Source organism: Pleuronectes platessa, chromosome 4 (genome assembly GCF_947347685.1).
Source record: "Pleuronectes platessa chromosome 4, fPlePla1.1, whole genome shotgun sequence".
Classification (NCBI taxonomy): domain Eukaryota; kingdom Metazoa; phylum Chordata; class Actinopteri; order Pleuronectiformes; family Pleuronectidae; genus Pleuronectes; species Pleuronectes platessa.
This window is the reverse complement of record NC_070629.1, coordinates 23555826-23571407: the sequence shown is the minus strand read 5'-3', so window position 1 is coordinate 23571407 and position 15582 is coordinate 23555826. Positions and strand designations below refer to the sequence as shown.

General features: G+C 44.2%; 3 protein-coding genes across 3 annotated transcripts; all 3 read left to right on the top strand.

The window, feature by feature from the left end:
• The first annotated feature begins 4429 nt into the window (after positions 1 to 4429).
• LOC128438016 (betaine--homocysteine S-methyltransferase 1) lies at positions 4430 to 7033 on the top strand. Its single transcript, XM_053420351.1, has 8 exons — positions 4430 to 4588; positions 4989 to 5121; positions 5303 to 5415; positions 5521 to 5712; positions 5810 to 5957; positions 6064 to 6246; positions 6356 to 6584; positions 6680 to 7033. The coding sequence occupies exons 1-8, from the start codon at positions 4571 to 4573 to the stop codon at positions 6867 to 6869; spliced, it is 1206 nt and encodes a 401-aa protein (XP_053276326.1). The 5' UTR covers positions 4430 to 4570; the 3' UTR covers positions 6870 to 7033.
• Positions 7034 to 7507: 474 nt separating this feature from the next.
• LOC128438014 (betaine--homocysteine S-methyltransferase 1) lies at positions 7508 to 11175 on the top strand. The gene is made up of 8 exons (XM_053420349.1): positions 7508 to 7689; positions 8572 to 8704; positions 8867 to 8979; positions 9117 to 9308; positions 9434 to 9581; positions 10016 to 10198; positions 10350 to 10578; positions 10705 to 11175. Exons 1-8 carry the CDS (start codon positions 7672 to 7674, stop codon positions 10880 to 10882), a joined length of 1194 nt encoding a protein of 397 aa, XP_053276324.1. The 5' UTR covers positions 7508 to 7671; the 3' UTR covers positions 10883 to 11175.
• A 1226-nt stretch (positions 11176 to 12401) lies between these two features.
• Positions 12402 to 15544, top strand: mrps36 (mitochondrial ribosomal protein S36). Its single transcript, XM_053420350.1, has 5 exons — positions 12402 to 12629; positions 12790 to 12940; positions 14027 to 14090; positions 14594 to 14802; positions 14956 to 15544. Exons 2-5 carry the CDS (start codon positions 12887 to 12889, stop codon positions 14971 to 14973), a joined length of 345 nt encoding a protein of 114 aa, XP_053276325.1. The 5' UTR covers positions 12402 to 12629; positions 12790 to 12886; the 3' UTR covers positions 14974 to 15544.
• The last annotated feature ends 38 nt before the right edge of the window (positions 15545 to 15582 follow it).

Below are 15582 nucleotides of genomic sequence, written 5' to 3'. Positions count from 1 at the left end.
AGAAAGAGAGAAACAGAAACAGCACGTACAAACTCAGGATGATTTTTAATCAGGGTCAATCCTCTGGAATGGTTTTCATGTCCTAGAGTTATTGATTTTAAAAGGTTTAAAATATGGTAAATGTAAAGTTATTTATCATCATAGGATATATACAAGTTCTAGATTTTACTGGACTCATCTGGCAAACGCTTGATGATATATATTCTTGTACAGGCTCTTACTGTTCAGTTATGATGTGAGACTTGAAAAGAAGCAGTTTAAAAGATGTGTTACTGTAAAGCTTCTAATACTGACAGTCAGAGGTAAGAGGTAAAAGTAGGAAGCTAATGAAAAGCCGCACAGCTGCTTTATTACACTGACCAGCGGGCCACTTTTCCCAGATTTTCTGGATAATAATGAATTGATCTTGATAAAAAAAAGCTGCCATATCTAAGGGAATTATATCTATGTGTGTAATTTGTTGTGAATCCTAATAAGAATCTGGATCTAGTGGATTTAAATGTGGTTTCATGAGGGGACTGTGGCCCCTGGTGGAGGTCTGCGCTGTCTGGGGGCCGTTCTAGTTTTAACTGTATTTCTCCACTCATCTATTTGGGCAGTCACATGTCTAAAGAGATAAAGCTACTCACTGAAGATAATGTTCTCTTCTGCCCTCTTGTGTCTCAAAGGGGTTTTAACAATCCAGTTTGTTTTCAGTCAATTAAGAAAATATATTTGAAATGTTGTGAAGAAGCGGATAATGAAGAATGTTCTGCAACCAGTTGCTATAATTTCTTAAAACCAGTGTCTTTGAATAAACGTATAAGTAATGTAAGACACGGAGCTGTGAGGTCTGGGGTGAGTTTATAGGTCAGAGTGCTCGCCCTCTGTGCCTCTCGCTATCTCCCTCACTCAGTGTGTCTCTCGCCCTATCTGTCTCTCTGTGGCCTGCATATCCACAAAGAATGGACAGATTCAGCAGAAAGTCTTCTTGGGCCTGAGCTGTGATTGGACCAGAGGAAGGGGTGGAGGTAAACAGAGGGGGCTCCAGTGGCAGAGGGGAGTCTCTCTAAAAAACAAAAAACAGCGAGTGAAGCAACACAGAAAACAGAACATGTGTGAAGATTACAGGGAGAGAAGACGTCGAGAGGTGGGACAGTGCTGTTCTCTGTAGGCTCTGGTGCATATCATTTTCATTTTCTGTATCAGTGGGGTCTTTAACAAGTTCTCTAAGCATGCACGGACAAAATCAGGCCAGAAACTTGAATGAAACTGCGTAAAATCTTAATAAACATAAAAACAGCATTACCATAACTTTGGCAAAGCAAAAAGTATAATCTTGTGTCAAAGGTTATAATTTGGGGCAACATTTCTCTGCTCTGTTTCTGTTGCCACCAGGCCACAAGAGCATGTGACAGTTCAACACTTTATCGGCGTGCCGGGAGTCAATAGTTAACCAAATCTTTATCAGTGTCAACTCAGGATAAGTTTCAAGCAGGTTTCTCACGGCAGGAACCAGGTTTGCAAACCTGCAGTTTTCTACACCCTCTTCCTCCACTTTCATGCCTCAGATCTGGCCTCTCTCCCAGCTCCCTGTCCTCACACGATGATTCCAGCTCCAGCAGAGTCATCAAACCACCCCCTCTGCCCATGCACCCTGTCCCCTCTCCTTTGGTCTCTTTACGACTGCAGGGACGACCTCAGTTCCAGCCCCAGCCTGTGTGAACCAGTTGTGACTGCAAAGAGAAGATGCAACTCGATACAGCGGCTGGTCAGCACCGGCTACTCCGACTGGAATAGCTGGAATAAAAGAAATGTGATACGGTAGATATGAACAGTGCAAATAGATTTCATAGAAATGAACTCACGGTGTAACCCAAGAAGAGCCCTAGTAGAAAACTCTAGTTGTGGCTTCTTAGACACTTCTGAGACGGGAGAAGGAGAAAGAGAGGAGAGGAGCAGCCGTGAAGGGAGTGAGTCAACGATGAAGAAGTAAAAAGACATCGTGAAAAATGACGTGATCACAGGAGGAAAAATAGCCAATCAGAAAAAGAAAGAAAGGGTTTATCATTCCATGTGGTCCCTACATTGTATCTTAGATAATCCACGAGGTCAGTCAACATGAGGTTATGGGCAGCTGGCATGGAGAGCCGGGCTCAGGGTTCAGGTTCAGTGTGCACGTGGAATTTGGGGGGTCTCCACCACTGAAGCTGCTGGTGCTGCCTGTGCACGGTGAAGCCTCTTCACTTCACAATGAACGTGACACTGCTCCGTGAAAACAACAAGTGCAAAGCAACACACGTTCACTTGAGTTGTTCACAAGGAGAAGCTCAAGTGTCTGTTCGATGAATAAAATGCATAAAACCATCAACTTCCCACCAGTTCATCACATGGGGCTTTTTGTACGTTTTTCAGCTTTTTACTCACAACACATGCAAAATGGTACAAATGAGCTATTTGTCTAACAGCCTGTGTTTGATCCAGATGTAGAACGTACCCACAATAAACATGTCAACCAACTGAAGGGCAGCGTTGGACATTTTGGGAAATTCGCTAATTCACTTGGTTGCCGAGAGTTAGTAGAGATGATTGATTCTACTCTCACATCAGATTTTCTGGCTCTTTAAAGTAATTAAAACATTAATCTGTTAGATGTAACTGCAATAGTTTTTGTTTTATAGGGGATTATGTACTGTGCAGTGGCATCTATAGACCACTTTTTTATATATGGTAAAGTTATTTTTCTATTCTTTTCTTTCACTGATAAAATAAATAAGATATATGTCTTTATTAGTGAGCTTCAGGAGTGTTGGTAAGACACAATCAGGCTTATAGGCTTTCAGTGTTTGTGCTCAACTAGCTTCATATTGGGGAGAACCATCCTGTTAAAGCTCTTCAATGAAGCTATATGATGATTACACTGAGTGACAAAACCAAGAGGTCATATTAATGCTGTTCATCATATGGAAACATTCCATGTGTGTCTTGTGCATCATTGTGCATATTTCTCTAAAAATTCAACCTCACTTATTCAACCGAAAAGTTTGAAATAGTCTGTATCACCACTTAAATTATACGATTCAATTAAATTCTATTGGATTTGGATACATTAGAATATACTAGACAAACCCAACAGTTCCTATAACAGCACGAGTTTGTAACAGCTGAATAAAGGTTAAAATCCCAAAAGTGCCAGAATCAATTTTTTTGGGACATGCACTATTTGTTTACGTAATACACTAAACACGCTCAGCAGAGGGGATCAAGTTCTGTTTAGCTCTAACCCAAGCTGTTGAAATCCTTCAGTGAAGGAAAGATGGGAGGCGTTTTTCTGAACTTTGACTCTGTTGATAAACACCGGAGCCGTATCTGTAACATTCCCCCTGAAACTGGATCGACCCAGACCTAACAGAACTAGACATCACCGCTCCACTGAAGGTCAATATCCCTGTTTGTCTATATGTGTGTATGTGTGTGTGTGTGGGTGTGTCTGTGTGTGTCAGTCTGTGTGTGTGTGTCTGTGTGTGTATGTGTGGGTGTGTGTGTGTGTGTGTGTGAGTGTGGGCTGTGGCCAGGAGAGGAGATGTTACTGGTTAACCTGGTGAACCTGTTTATGCATCATTGCTGGAATTGAGTTTTTTAATTTTTATAAAAATGTATAATAGTAGAGGGAAAAAATACAACAACAAAGCTGTGGTTCTGTCAGAAGCTGCAACAAACAACTATTTTTCAATATTGATTAATCTGCTGTTTATTTCTTTGACGCAAACTGAATATTCTAAAAGACAAAAATCTATACGTCATCCTACTAACCAGCCAATTCCTGGCTCCCGTCTTTGCATATGTCTATCATCTTTGCACAACTTCATAATAAGATATTTCTACAAATCTGAATCATAAAGAAGAGCTAACGTGCAGCAGCTGCAGTCGATGAGCACATGACTGCTGGGCTTCAGTTGCATTACCCGCTCTTATCAGCCGTGTGTTTCAAGACCAACAGAAATGCTAGTAATTGGGCAGACGGTGAAAAATAGGAGCTTATCTTTTTCAGGCCTGTGTGGAAGGTTCAAACTGTGAGGACACCGCCAGGCCTTAATTGCATCAGACATTTCGGGGTCACGGGAGGAGGATGAACACCTGAAGGATCTGGTGTGATGCAACCAGGATATTTCTAAAACAAGGATATGAACATGTAGGAAATATTCTGCAGGAAGCTGCGAAAAGTAAACTGTGCAGAATCAAGTCAAAAAGCAGAAGCTCAGGCCTGTTAAACTAATCCTGGTTTCTATTTTACTAAAATGGAAATTGGCTGGATTGTTATATAATCATTAAACAGCAACGTTCTCTGTTTCTCCTGCCCTGTCTTACCCTCAGCGACTCCATGCCACCTTCATTGATCAGTGATCCGGACGATGTTGCACAATATCTAAACAGTTATGTGGCAATTACACACGGATTTGGCACCGACATGAAATCCTCCCATATCCACTGGCAGTATAAAACTGTGGCGGAGGCAACTCTCGGCACGTTTTGAGCCAAAAGAGGGGTTCACTCTGGTGCTTCGTTCTGCAACTGACACTGGGAAACAGAGATGGCACCTGGCAAGAAGGTAAAATCACCTTTCGGGGCAGATATTTTCATATCAATAAGCAGGGGAGAGAGGTTTTCTAGATGCATCATGCAAAGTAGTTTCAAACTTAAAGGATATTGTTGTCTTACTGAGGGACGGAGTCTGGTGTTGTAAGCAAAATGTTGTTGCAGGTTGTTTTGTGTGCATGCATGTGATTTGTTTAAAAGCCAGAATAAAGCAGTCACAGCTGGAGACTCTCAGACTAAAACAGTTTTTATCTTTGCACCTTTGTACCTGAACCGCAGCTTCTCTCAACTGGCGTTGGTGAACTTCTCGACCACATTCATATGTATATTTATAAATATATGTGTGTATCTGTGTGTAAAGATTCGGACAAAGCTAAATATAAAGCATTCAAACGGGTACTCTGCTCCTACAGGGTATCATTGAACGGCTGAACGCCGGGGAGGTGGTGATCGGCGATGGAGGCTTCGTGTTTGCACTGGAGAAGAGGGGATATGTGAAGGCTGGGCCCTGGACTCCTGAAGCCACTGTCACTCATCCTGAAGCAGGTGAGATCACACACACACACACACACACACACACACACACACACTCGGAGGCACACACCAAACTTCCCCTGACGTCTGTGCCATATACGTGTATGAATGGTCTGATAGAAAAAGTGTTGCTTAGAATGTGTGTGTGTGTATCATTAGGTTTTAACAGACAAATCGGTGTTATTTTCAATAGTGCGACAGCTGCACAGGGAGTTCCTCAGGGCCGGATCCAATGTCATGCAGGCATTTACGTTCTACGCCAGTGATGACAAACTGGAGAACAGGGGTCAGACACTCAGTATCACTGTAAGTGTTCAACCACTGTATATCACTGAGCTGGGATGAATCAATGAAAGACCATATTGCAAAGAGTGTGATCGTGCAAACTCTTAACCCGCTCCATTGTTCCAGGGAGTACAAGTCAACGAGGCCGCCTGTGACCTGGCAAGGGAGGTGGCCAACGAGGGCGATGCTCTGGTCGCTGGTGGAGTGTGTCAGACTCCGTCCTACCTGAGCTGCAAGAGTGAGACGGAAGTGAAGGGCATCTTCAAGAAACAGCTGGCAGTGTTCGCGAAGAAGAACGTGGACTTCCTTATTGCGGAGGTAGACTCGTGTCTAGTTTTGTCGCGTCAAAGCCGCTCCAATCTGAACTGTGATTGGTGGAGCAGAGTGGTGATTGTGTGGTTTTCTTTCATTGCAGTACTTTGAGCACGTTGAGGAGGCGGAGTGGGCCGTGCAGGTGCTGAAGACCAGCGGGAAGCCTGTGGCTGCCTCTCTGTGCATCGGGCCGGAGGGGGACATGCACGGCGTCTCACCCGGAGAGTGTGCCGTCAGGCTGGTGAAGGCTGGTGTGTACTCAGTCCAAACCTGCACCATCACACACTTGTTTCCTCACATGAAAGTCGGGTGTTTTATCTGCTACGGCAAACAACCTTCTCCCCTTCTGCTCCCCAGGTGCCCAGATCGTTGGCGTCAACTGCCACTTTGACCCCATGACCTGCGTGAAGGCTGTGAAGTTGATGAAGGAGGGAGTGGAGAAGGCCGGGCTGAAGGCTCACTACATGGTGCAGCCACTTGCCTTCCACACTCCCGACTGCAACTGTCAGGGATTCATCGACCTACCAGAATTCCCCTTTGGTAAAATTATTTTAGTTGTACCTAAACATTGAAAAATAAATAAAGCATCTAACCAGCAAACAATTGGCAGCATTTCAAGCATTTGATTCCATTTCCCTGCCGCTCTCAGCCCTGGAGCCCAGGATCCTGACCCGCTGGGACATGCACAAGTACGCCAGAGAGGCCTACGAGGCTGGAATCAAGTTCATTGGAGGCTGCTGTGGCTATGAGCCTTACCACATCAGAGCTGTGGCAGAGGAGCTGGCCGTGGAGAGAGGGGTGATGCCCCCCGGCTCAGACAAACATGGAATGTGGGGCGCTGGTCTGGAGATGCACACCAAGCCCTGGGTCAGAGCCAGGTAAAACATCTGGAAAGATCTCGGTACACTGTAATGCAAACAGTTCTATGAATGTTTTTTTCCACTGTATAACCATCTGTCTTTATCTCCTGTAGGGCCCGCCGTGACTACTGGGAGCATCTCCTGCCCGCATCTGGTCGTCCCACGTGCGCGTCCCTGTCCACGCCAGAGGGCTGGGGTGTGACCAAGGGCCACACTGACCTGCTGCAGCACAAAGAGGCCACCAGCACCCAGGAGATGAGGCATGTGCTGGAAAAGCAGAAGAAGGCCAAGTCCTCTGCATGAGCGGGAGCCTCCTCGGTCAACAACAACCAAGAGGACGACGGGGAGGGAGTGAAATCTTTCCCAGTTCAGCTTGGAGATAAAAAGCACTTGTAACAGTGATGCTCCAGCTGTGGAGTATTACTATGTGAACCCCTCAACAATAAATACCAGTTTGTTTACATATACTTTTACTGCTGTGCAATCCTTCAGAAGAAACTCTGCAAACTGGCCTCAACTATCAATATGTCTCACAATCACACACACAAACTGATTAAAATATGATTCAATCTTTACTGGTTTGTTAAAAGTAGCTGGGTCAATAAAGCAGAGACCCCCCCCCCCCCCCCCCCCCCCCCCCGAAACACACACACACACAAACTGATTAAAATATGATTCAATCTTTACTTGTTTGTTAAAAGTAGCTGGGTCAATAAAGCAGAGAACCCCCCCCCCCCCACACACACACACACACACAAACTGATTTAAACATGATTCAGTCTTTACTGGTTTCTTTAAAAGTAGCTGGGTCAATAAAGCAGAGACCCCCCCCCCCCACACACACACACTAAAAACCCACCAACAGCTGTATTTAATCCGGACCAAACTAGTAGTGCACATTCACAATACTCTCATTGAGCTAAAGTAGGCAGGGGGACGGAGTAAACACCCCACTTGTGTAACCTGTCCCCTTGCCAATCAGAGCCGCTCTCACTCAGACCCCTCCCCACCCTCAGACAGATTTATAGTGGCCCTGTGCTCCACTCTTCTGTCACTTCAGCCTCTCAAAGTCTGAGCAATCTGGGGTCCACTCAGCTGTAGGAATATGGCACCAGCAAAGAAGGTATGTGTTGACATTTGTCTGGAGCACCATCCTGCAGAGGATCCATACAGGAAATTATAAATATAAATAATATTTGTATCCCAGTAGAATACTGCAGCATCTTTGGTGTGATGTGACTTGTTCAGACTCTCGAGTCGAGCTGCTGGGAGACACGCTGCATATTTGCGTTCGTGTTTTTCTTTTCCAAATGAATCTTCTGCACAACTGGCACGTCGGGTCACATTTCTGCCAGCTGAAACCTTCAGCTGTTACTGGAGAAATAAGACCAGTGACCGCACCTCTCACATTCTCTGCACTCTGGAATGAGTAGTAACAAGTGTTGCCTTCCAGCTCAGTGTCATATAGATGATGAATATTAATATTTCTCACTTACTGAGACATTGAGGTTTTATTATTACATTTAGCTAGATTTGAGCACATTTGTAAATCCGTTAGGGTCTAAAACTATTTTAAAAACATTAACCTCAATGAATAACCGATAATAATTATTTTTTATTATTGTAAAATGTCAAGTGCATTTTTATATTAGGATTTCTCATAAACTGCAGAGTTGCTCAACGTGGCAACGGAGCATCTGGTGAGGGCTCATGATACCAGTGCACAGCAGGTGGAGCTTTTAATAGATTCTAATTCATCAATGAATTAATACATTTCACGTATCCAGAGTTAGTGCAGTGAAATTTAGTTCATTACAGTTATTAACTCTGGGGACAGGTCCATTAGTAAGGGACTTTCTAAGGGAGGGGTGGGCACAGAATTTGGGACTATGCACAAATGGGATCTAAAAACCTGCCGACCTTTTGGCCTCATCAATTCGTCTCCAACAAGATTAGCCAGATACGGTCGACATGAGTCCAAGCTTACATTGCTCCCTCTTCACAGGGAATCTTGGAGCGTCTTGACGCTGGGGAGGTCGTGATCGGCGATGGTGGTTTCGTCTTTGCCCTGGAGAAGAGGGGATACGTGAAGGCCGGTCCCTGGACCCCGGAAGCCGCTGCAGAGCACCCTGAAGCAGGTGAGAACCAGAGGGGTTAACAACTTCAATTCTCTATTTTCACCTGATATTGGCTTCCTCGCTATTCCCTGTGCATAACCACACTCCATGCATTAGGTGTCATGGTTATGATTTGCCAATTTGTTTATGTCATGATGCAATTGTTTGTTTGATGATTCTCAGTGAGACAGCTGCACAGGGAGTTCCTCAGGGCCGGGGCCAACGTTATGCAGACCTTCACCTTCTATGCCAGTGACGACAAACTGGAGAACAGGGGCAACAAGCTCACCTTCACCGTAAGTGAAATCCCACCACTTTCATAGGATTACACAGATTATCGTGATAAAATGACTTCGACCAGGAATGCTTGTATGGTGTTAATAGTATTTCACGTGTCTCAGGCTTGTCTGTGTGATCTGTTTCCTTCCTGCAGGGAGCTCAGATCAACGAGGCCGCCTGCGATTTGGCCCGTGAGGTCGCCAACGAGGGCGATGCTCTGGTTGCCGGAGGAGTCTGTCAGACTCCGTCCTACCTGAGCTGCAAGAGTGAGACCGAAGTGAAGTCCATCCTGAAGAAACAGCTGGATGTGTTCATCAAGAAGGACGTGGACTTCCTGATCGCTGAGGTAGAGTTTTGTTTTTGCTTTTTAAAACATCATTCTGCAGCATTTCTGTCTCACGCTCAGAAGTACGAGGGCAATACTTGAGACAGTTTTTTCTCATATGTTATGCTGGTATCTGTGTCCTGCAGTACTTCGAGCACGTTGAGGAGGCCGTGTGGGCTGTGGAGGTGCTGAAAGAGACGGGGAAGCCTGTGGCTGCTTGTATGTGCATCGGACCAGAGGGAGACATGCACGGTGTCTCACCTGGAGATTGTGCTGTCAGGCTGGTCAAAGCCGGTGGGTTTCGGTGTTCTCCAGCACATCTATGAGCATTAAATGTTATCACCCATACTTAGTTTTATTGTTAATAAACCACCTGAAAAGTAATCAGAATTTCTAAGTATTGAGAAAAGCATGATTTTGGAAATATAACTTCTTATGACTGAGCAGTGAACATAACACGGCAGAGGCAATATTTTTAACAGGTGAACATGAGATAGGACACATGATCTGCTCTTATTATGGGAGCAGCCTTCATGCCATGTGTGTGTGGTGTATGTTTTGTTCAGTTAACAGCTGCATCGTTCAAGGTTATGAATGAAATTTAAAAAGTGCTATGGATTCAACACAAACCTTGAAATCACAACGACAGTCACTGTTGTCTGTCCTATTGTTAAATTGTTGTGCTAATCTGCCACAGTCAGCTCACACCAATGCATGTTCCTCTGTAGGTGCCCAGATCGTTGGAGTCAACTGCCACTTTGACCCTATGACCTGCGTGAAGGCTGTCAAGATGATGAAGGAGGGAGTGGAGAAGGCCGGGCTGAAGGCACATTACATGGTGCAGCCCCTCGCATACCACACCCCCGACTGCAGCTGTCAGGGATTCATCGATCTGCCAGAGTTCCCCTTCGGTACTAACATTGTGTTGCATTTGCATCTTAACAGTTAATGTTATCATGTATAAAATGACAGTTTCATTACAGCAAGGTCTTCCATTCAACACAGAAATACACTGAGCCGATCTGCAGGTGTATGTGTCTGTAACATTAAATCTTCTGCCAGGTCTGGAGCCCAGAATTCTGAGCCGCTGGGACATGCACCAATACGCCAGAGAGGCCTACAACGCCGGCATTCTCTTCATCGGTGGCTGCTGTGGATTTGAGCCCTACCACATCAGGGCTGTGGCCGAGGAGCTGGCCCCCGAGAGAGGCTACCTGCCAGCTGCCTCAGAGAAACATGGAAGCTGGGGTGCAGGTCTGGAGATGCACACCAAGCCCTGGGTCAGAGCCAGGTCAGTCAACATGCCAACGAGTAAAATAAAGATGCAGCCAATCACAGTCAAATGTGAAACATCAGGTCTTTAGCCCCAGTGAGTTGCAACAAGTTTGAGTTTTCTTATTTATGTTTTCTCATTTAGAGCCCGCCGTGACTACTGGGAGAACCTGAAGCCAGCCTCCGGCCGGCCCCTGTGTCCCTCCATGTCTGCCCCTGATAGCTGGGGTGTTACCAAGGGCCACTCTGATCTCATGCAGCAGACAGAGGCCACCTCTCAGGACCAACTCAAAGAGCTGTTCGTCAGGTCAAAGACCCACTGAGTCGTTCTGTCTCCTTCAGACCTGGCAGCAGAGCTGATGGTTCCATTAAACCTGGGTCAAACAGGCGCGCTGTGGAGCCACCGCACGGCGTGTGTGTTCACTCTGTTAACGGTGCTTCAGCTTACACACATGTCAGGGTCACAATCCTCACCTGAGACGAGCGCTGTTCTCTACCTCTGTCGATTAATCTCAAGTTAGGAGTCGGCCTGTGTTAAGATCGGGCCCTTTTTGTTTTCCATGACTCAGGACCAGTTTGTGTAATAAAATCAGATCTAATAAAATGTTAAACTAAACAGTTTTGGTGTTGTTGATGGGTGGGTGAGGGGAGGGGAGGGGGGGGGGGGGGTACTCTTTATATCTGCTTTACCAGTTCCATTATTTGTTGCTGATGACCATGTCTACCATGCACACACAGCTTCAATGCAATGAGAATTAGTGTAAAAAAGAAGAGGAAACAGATACTTAAATGTCTAAATAGTCACAGACATGTTAACTCATCAAGTACAGGCAACATTTAACAAAAAAACTTTAGATATAAACCATATAGATAATATAAAATAGCCAATAAAAGCTCTCAGCTGTCTGACAATATAAAGTCAGAGCATGTCATTGAGTTCTGGAAATTACCAGGCTTTAGAGAGTTGTGTAATGAATGTGGGAATCCAGTAGATGGCAGTGTTACGGAATCATGGCCTATGTATACAGGGCTATATTTACAAAGAGCCTTGTATAAAAGATGTTCCAGCAGCTGGCAGCACTGGTAACTGGTTGGAACTGACCTCTTTTTTAGGTATCCCTTAACAATTCACACTTAAGTGCTGGTTGATTTTATGTTTGAGGTCTGTGTATTAACAATCATGTGTAGAATGAGGCCAAAACACAACGTGAAACGCCAGGATCTCTCCAGATATTAATCTGTTCATTAACTTTACTATACAGCAGGACAGAGTTCAAGCTTCATTATAATTAATATTCTCAGTTTAGTAGGAACACTGAGCTAAAGACGAACACAGTCAAATACATTGTACTGAAATAAATCCTCTTTTCTAAGGGTTACGATGCTCAGTTTTTGCTTAGGCTGTTTTAAAGAGATGTCGATTGAAATGCACGATCACTTTGGAGGCTGTTGTGTTACACTAATGAGTAGTATTATAATTTTTTCCAACCGGGTTATAGTAATAAGGATTGGTTCAATAAGAGAAACAGCTCTCTGTCTACTGCTATATTTGCACAAGACATAAAAACGACATCCTCCAGCGTTACTCTACACTTTAATCACCTCCTCTATCAAACAATGTCAACAAAACTGAACATTATAAATGTAATTTCTATTGTAACGGGCCTTCATTAGTTTCAGCTTCGTGTAGCTAGCAGTTCCTAATAAACTGATAAGAAAATGTGTTGGGCATTTTCTCCTAGTGACACATCTTCTCTCATAACATGTCTCTGGTGCTTTTCTCGATTGTGATTGGCCGAGCGTCACTGACTTGATCCGGTTTTTATTCTAAGAGGCGGAGTGACATTAAAGACGCGATGAGATGTGTCCCTCACCTGTCATTGGAGCCCGGACATTAAGGAAAATACACATCTTGACTCGTTTTATGGTGATTAACAGTGGAGACTTCACCGGATTTGAATCGTGGTGGATCGAGGGTTGATATCTGTCTGTTTCCGGGAGGGATCGGCTGCGGGATGGCCTGAGATTTGACCTTTTAACGGGACAAATCCCCGGTACCGGCAGCTGGAGGTGAGCCTAACTTGTTTATTGTCTATTATGGCTGATATACATGTGTGTTATTGATCTGACGGATGTTTGTTGCCTGACATCTTGCAGCAGACATGTTGATCCCCCCCTTGTGTCATCATTATCCTCAGCACCACTGTTATTCTGTGCGTTAACTGTATAGACTTTCAACTGTGCGGCGGAACCACAGCGCCCTCTCTCGGCTCGTCCCCGCAACTCGCCCACGAAGCGCTTCATCCCGGAAGTGAACCCGTGAGGTCATGGGAAGCAAAGTCAGCTCCAAAATGGCTGCCCCGGCCGCTCGAGTGATCCAGGTAACGTCTCCACCGCGGATTTGAACTCGTCCGCAGCGAATTCACCCGCTCGTGTCGGGCTCAGATTCACACTGTGGAGTTAACCCGGGTTATTTAAACGATGTGAGGGGTTAAAGCGGGTTGTCCGTGAGGCCTCTGCCCGGAATCAAGCCTCGTACCCTTGTTGATGTCCTTGTTCAACTCATGGACTCTCGGGTGTTGTCAAGTTGAGACTGGAGCTAAAACAAAGTCTCTGAGTTTATAAATACACGTTAAAGTAAAGAGACGATTTCACAGTTTTTAGATTCTTTAGTTAGTTCAGTTTGTCGCTGATTCAGTCCCGAGATGAACTGAATCTCACAATGTGTAAAAACTGGACAACACGTTTACTGTCATTCAGAGTGAAACCCATGTATCTGGAGACATTGGGTTTCTATTGATGGGACTGATATTATTATTATTATTATAAATTAATCTTTGTATTTACAATGTTCAGCTCGTTTCTAAATAGTTTAGTCTGATATCTGGTGTCAAACTCTAATGTGCTCAGTTTACAATTACAAAAGTGAGCTGTGAATGAACTGAACTGGGGATGTGTGATTTGTATTTCTGTTTGTCTTCTTTACAACATTACCTCTCACGTATCTCAATCTCCATGTAGTCAATTGCCTTGTTATAATTTTACCTGTTGAGTATTTTACAACATCGTAAAGAAAAGTGCTCAATAGGAAAAGTTATAATTTCTTATTAACTGTAAAATATATATTGTTCGACATTGCTAATTATCACGATAAATGTTTTAAAGACGGATTTAAGTTTGTGGATTTATATTCTTTATGAGCAGAGAATAAAAAACAGCAAAACAAATTTGAGGTGGGTAGATTAAGTGTTACGACTCTTACTGAGTTCACACAATGCAAAAGTAATACATCCATGTATACATTTGTTTACTGTACTCTGGTTATATCGCCTAAATTAAAATTATATCGCGATCAGTATTGTTATCTTTAAATAGCCCTGCCTTAAATTGACTATGTGAAGAATCTGATCCCAAACACCCCCTGTGGTGTTCATACTTGTGAATGTTATTTTTGTGTTGTTGTTCAGGCTGTTCGGCCTCGTGCTCCACTGATCAAGTTCCCCAGCAGACAAGGGCTCCCAAAACCCAGCGGTAAGTCTGAACCTGCAGTCAGAAAGTGGAAATCTGCCCCATGTGCTCTTTTACCTCTTTTACACTGAAACTAGTGGGTATATGCAGTTTCTCTAAACACGTGTTAACCAACTAAAAACAGGTGATCAATTTCTTCCCCTCTTTTCACTGGGGGGTGGGGGGGCTTAGGAGGGGCTTTCTCACCTCACTGTCTTGATAGATGATCATGTTCACCTCTTGTTCCATCACTGCTGATCAGAGTCCGGCTCTGATCAGACAATTAAAACCCGTCTCCTGCAGAGTTTATTGACTCCAGAGTGAATGGCGATGCATCTACTGCCAAAGGGGCTTATCTGATGAATCTAACAGGCCTGGTGTAGCACTGTAATTTGATTTATGCAGCAAAGTTTCACCATTATTGATTTTTAAGGTTTACATCTTTTTACACTGAAATGATGATTTATCACCTTCCAGGTTCTTTCTGAGTTGATTCACGTCAATTGATTTGTCCCCTTTCCTTTTAGCCCAAGAGGCATTAAAGACATCAGCCGTTACCTTTCCCCAACACAGCGCTGGCAGCTCACCTTCAGCCCCAGCACCGCCTTCACTACCAAGACCTCACGTACCTTTGACCCCGATCCCTGGCACGCCGGACACACTGGCCTCTATTCAGCTCTTCCCTGCGAGGTACCGGAGGAGACCGGTGACCGCGGAGGAAATGGACTACATCCAGGTGAGAACTGACCACACACTTTTACAACCAAGTAAGGTAGTGAACAGGATTGAGAGCAGTTGGAACATAATCATTGTCCTTTGTACACGTGTTGTGTCATGTATGAGGAGCTTGCGTCATGTTGCTGATAAAACGTTTCTTCTCTCTTCGCAGCGCGGCGGACCCGAGTGACACGACCCGACTTGAATCACTGCAACCAAAGTCCTTATCTGTTGGAAATCTGTTTGTGTCTTGAATTCTGTTCCTCAGCACAAAGAACCTAATGCCGCATGAGACACAATGTAGAATAAAGTATTATATAAAGCCTGTTAAAATGTACATATGCTTATTATTTAGATGCTTTATAATCTTAATTGTATTTCATAATTAGGGAAATCTTGCATGTATTTCACAGATAAGTCAAAAAAAAGCTTCTAAGGTTTTTCTTATTTTCTCAACTAGCATCTCAGCTACTTCCTTTCAGACGTATTGTTGTTAAGCCCTAGTTTCAACAGTTTATCTTGTTAAAAGCAACATGTCCCTGAAGTTATAAACTTTGTTTGAGCTTCCCTTGCACTACAACTATACCCACATCCAACCTCGAGGTACATAGAGTTATATCACCAGTGGGCTTCTTAGCTTTTCATGCCTTTCACTGCAATAAATATTTAAGTTTAACAGGGCTGAAGAGATACTGGGTGAAATGGTGTCGGGTTCATGTGAACAACTGGATTGAAATAATTAAAGGATTATTGTATTTTGATTGTGGTGTGCTTTAAATCATGGGACGTCACTCTCTGC

Excerpts from the sequence above, each read along its gene's own strand:
- LOC128438014 (XM_053420349.1), top strand. Across the intron at positions 8,980-9,116 it reads GCAACAAGCTCACCTTCACC|GGAGCTCAGATCAACGAGGC; the intron begins GTAAGTGAAATC and ends TCCTTCCTGCAG. Across the intron at positions 9,309-9,433 it reads TGGACTTCCTGATCGCTGAG|TACTTCGAGCACGTTGAGGA; the intron begins GTAGAGTTTTGT and ends TGTGTCCTGCAG.
- LOC128438016 (XM_053420351.1), top strand. Across the intron at positions 5,713-5,809 it reads TGGACTTCCTTATTGCGGAG|TACTTTGAGCACGTTGAGGA; the intron begins GTAGACTCGTGT and ends CTTTCATTGCAG. Across the intron at positions 6,585-6,679 it reads AAGCCCTGGGTCAGAGCCAG|GGCCCGCCGTGACTACTGGG; the intron begins GTAAAACATCTG and ends TATCTCCTGTAG.
- mrps36 (XM_053420350.1), top strand. The coding sequence starts at position 12,887 with ATGGGAAGCAAAGTCAGCTCCAAAATGGCTGCCCCGGCCGCTCGAGTG. Across the intron at positions 12,941-14,026 it reads CGGCCGCTCGAGTGATCCAG|GCTGTTCGGCCTCGTGCTCC; the intron begins GTAACGTCTCCA and ends GTTGTTGTTCAG. Across the intron at positions 14,091-14,593 it reads AGGGCTCCCAAAACCCAGCG|CCCAAGAGGCATTAAAGACA; the intron begins GTAAGTCTGAAC and ends CTTTCCTTTTAG.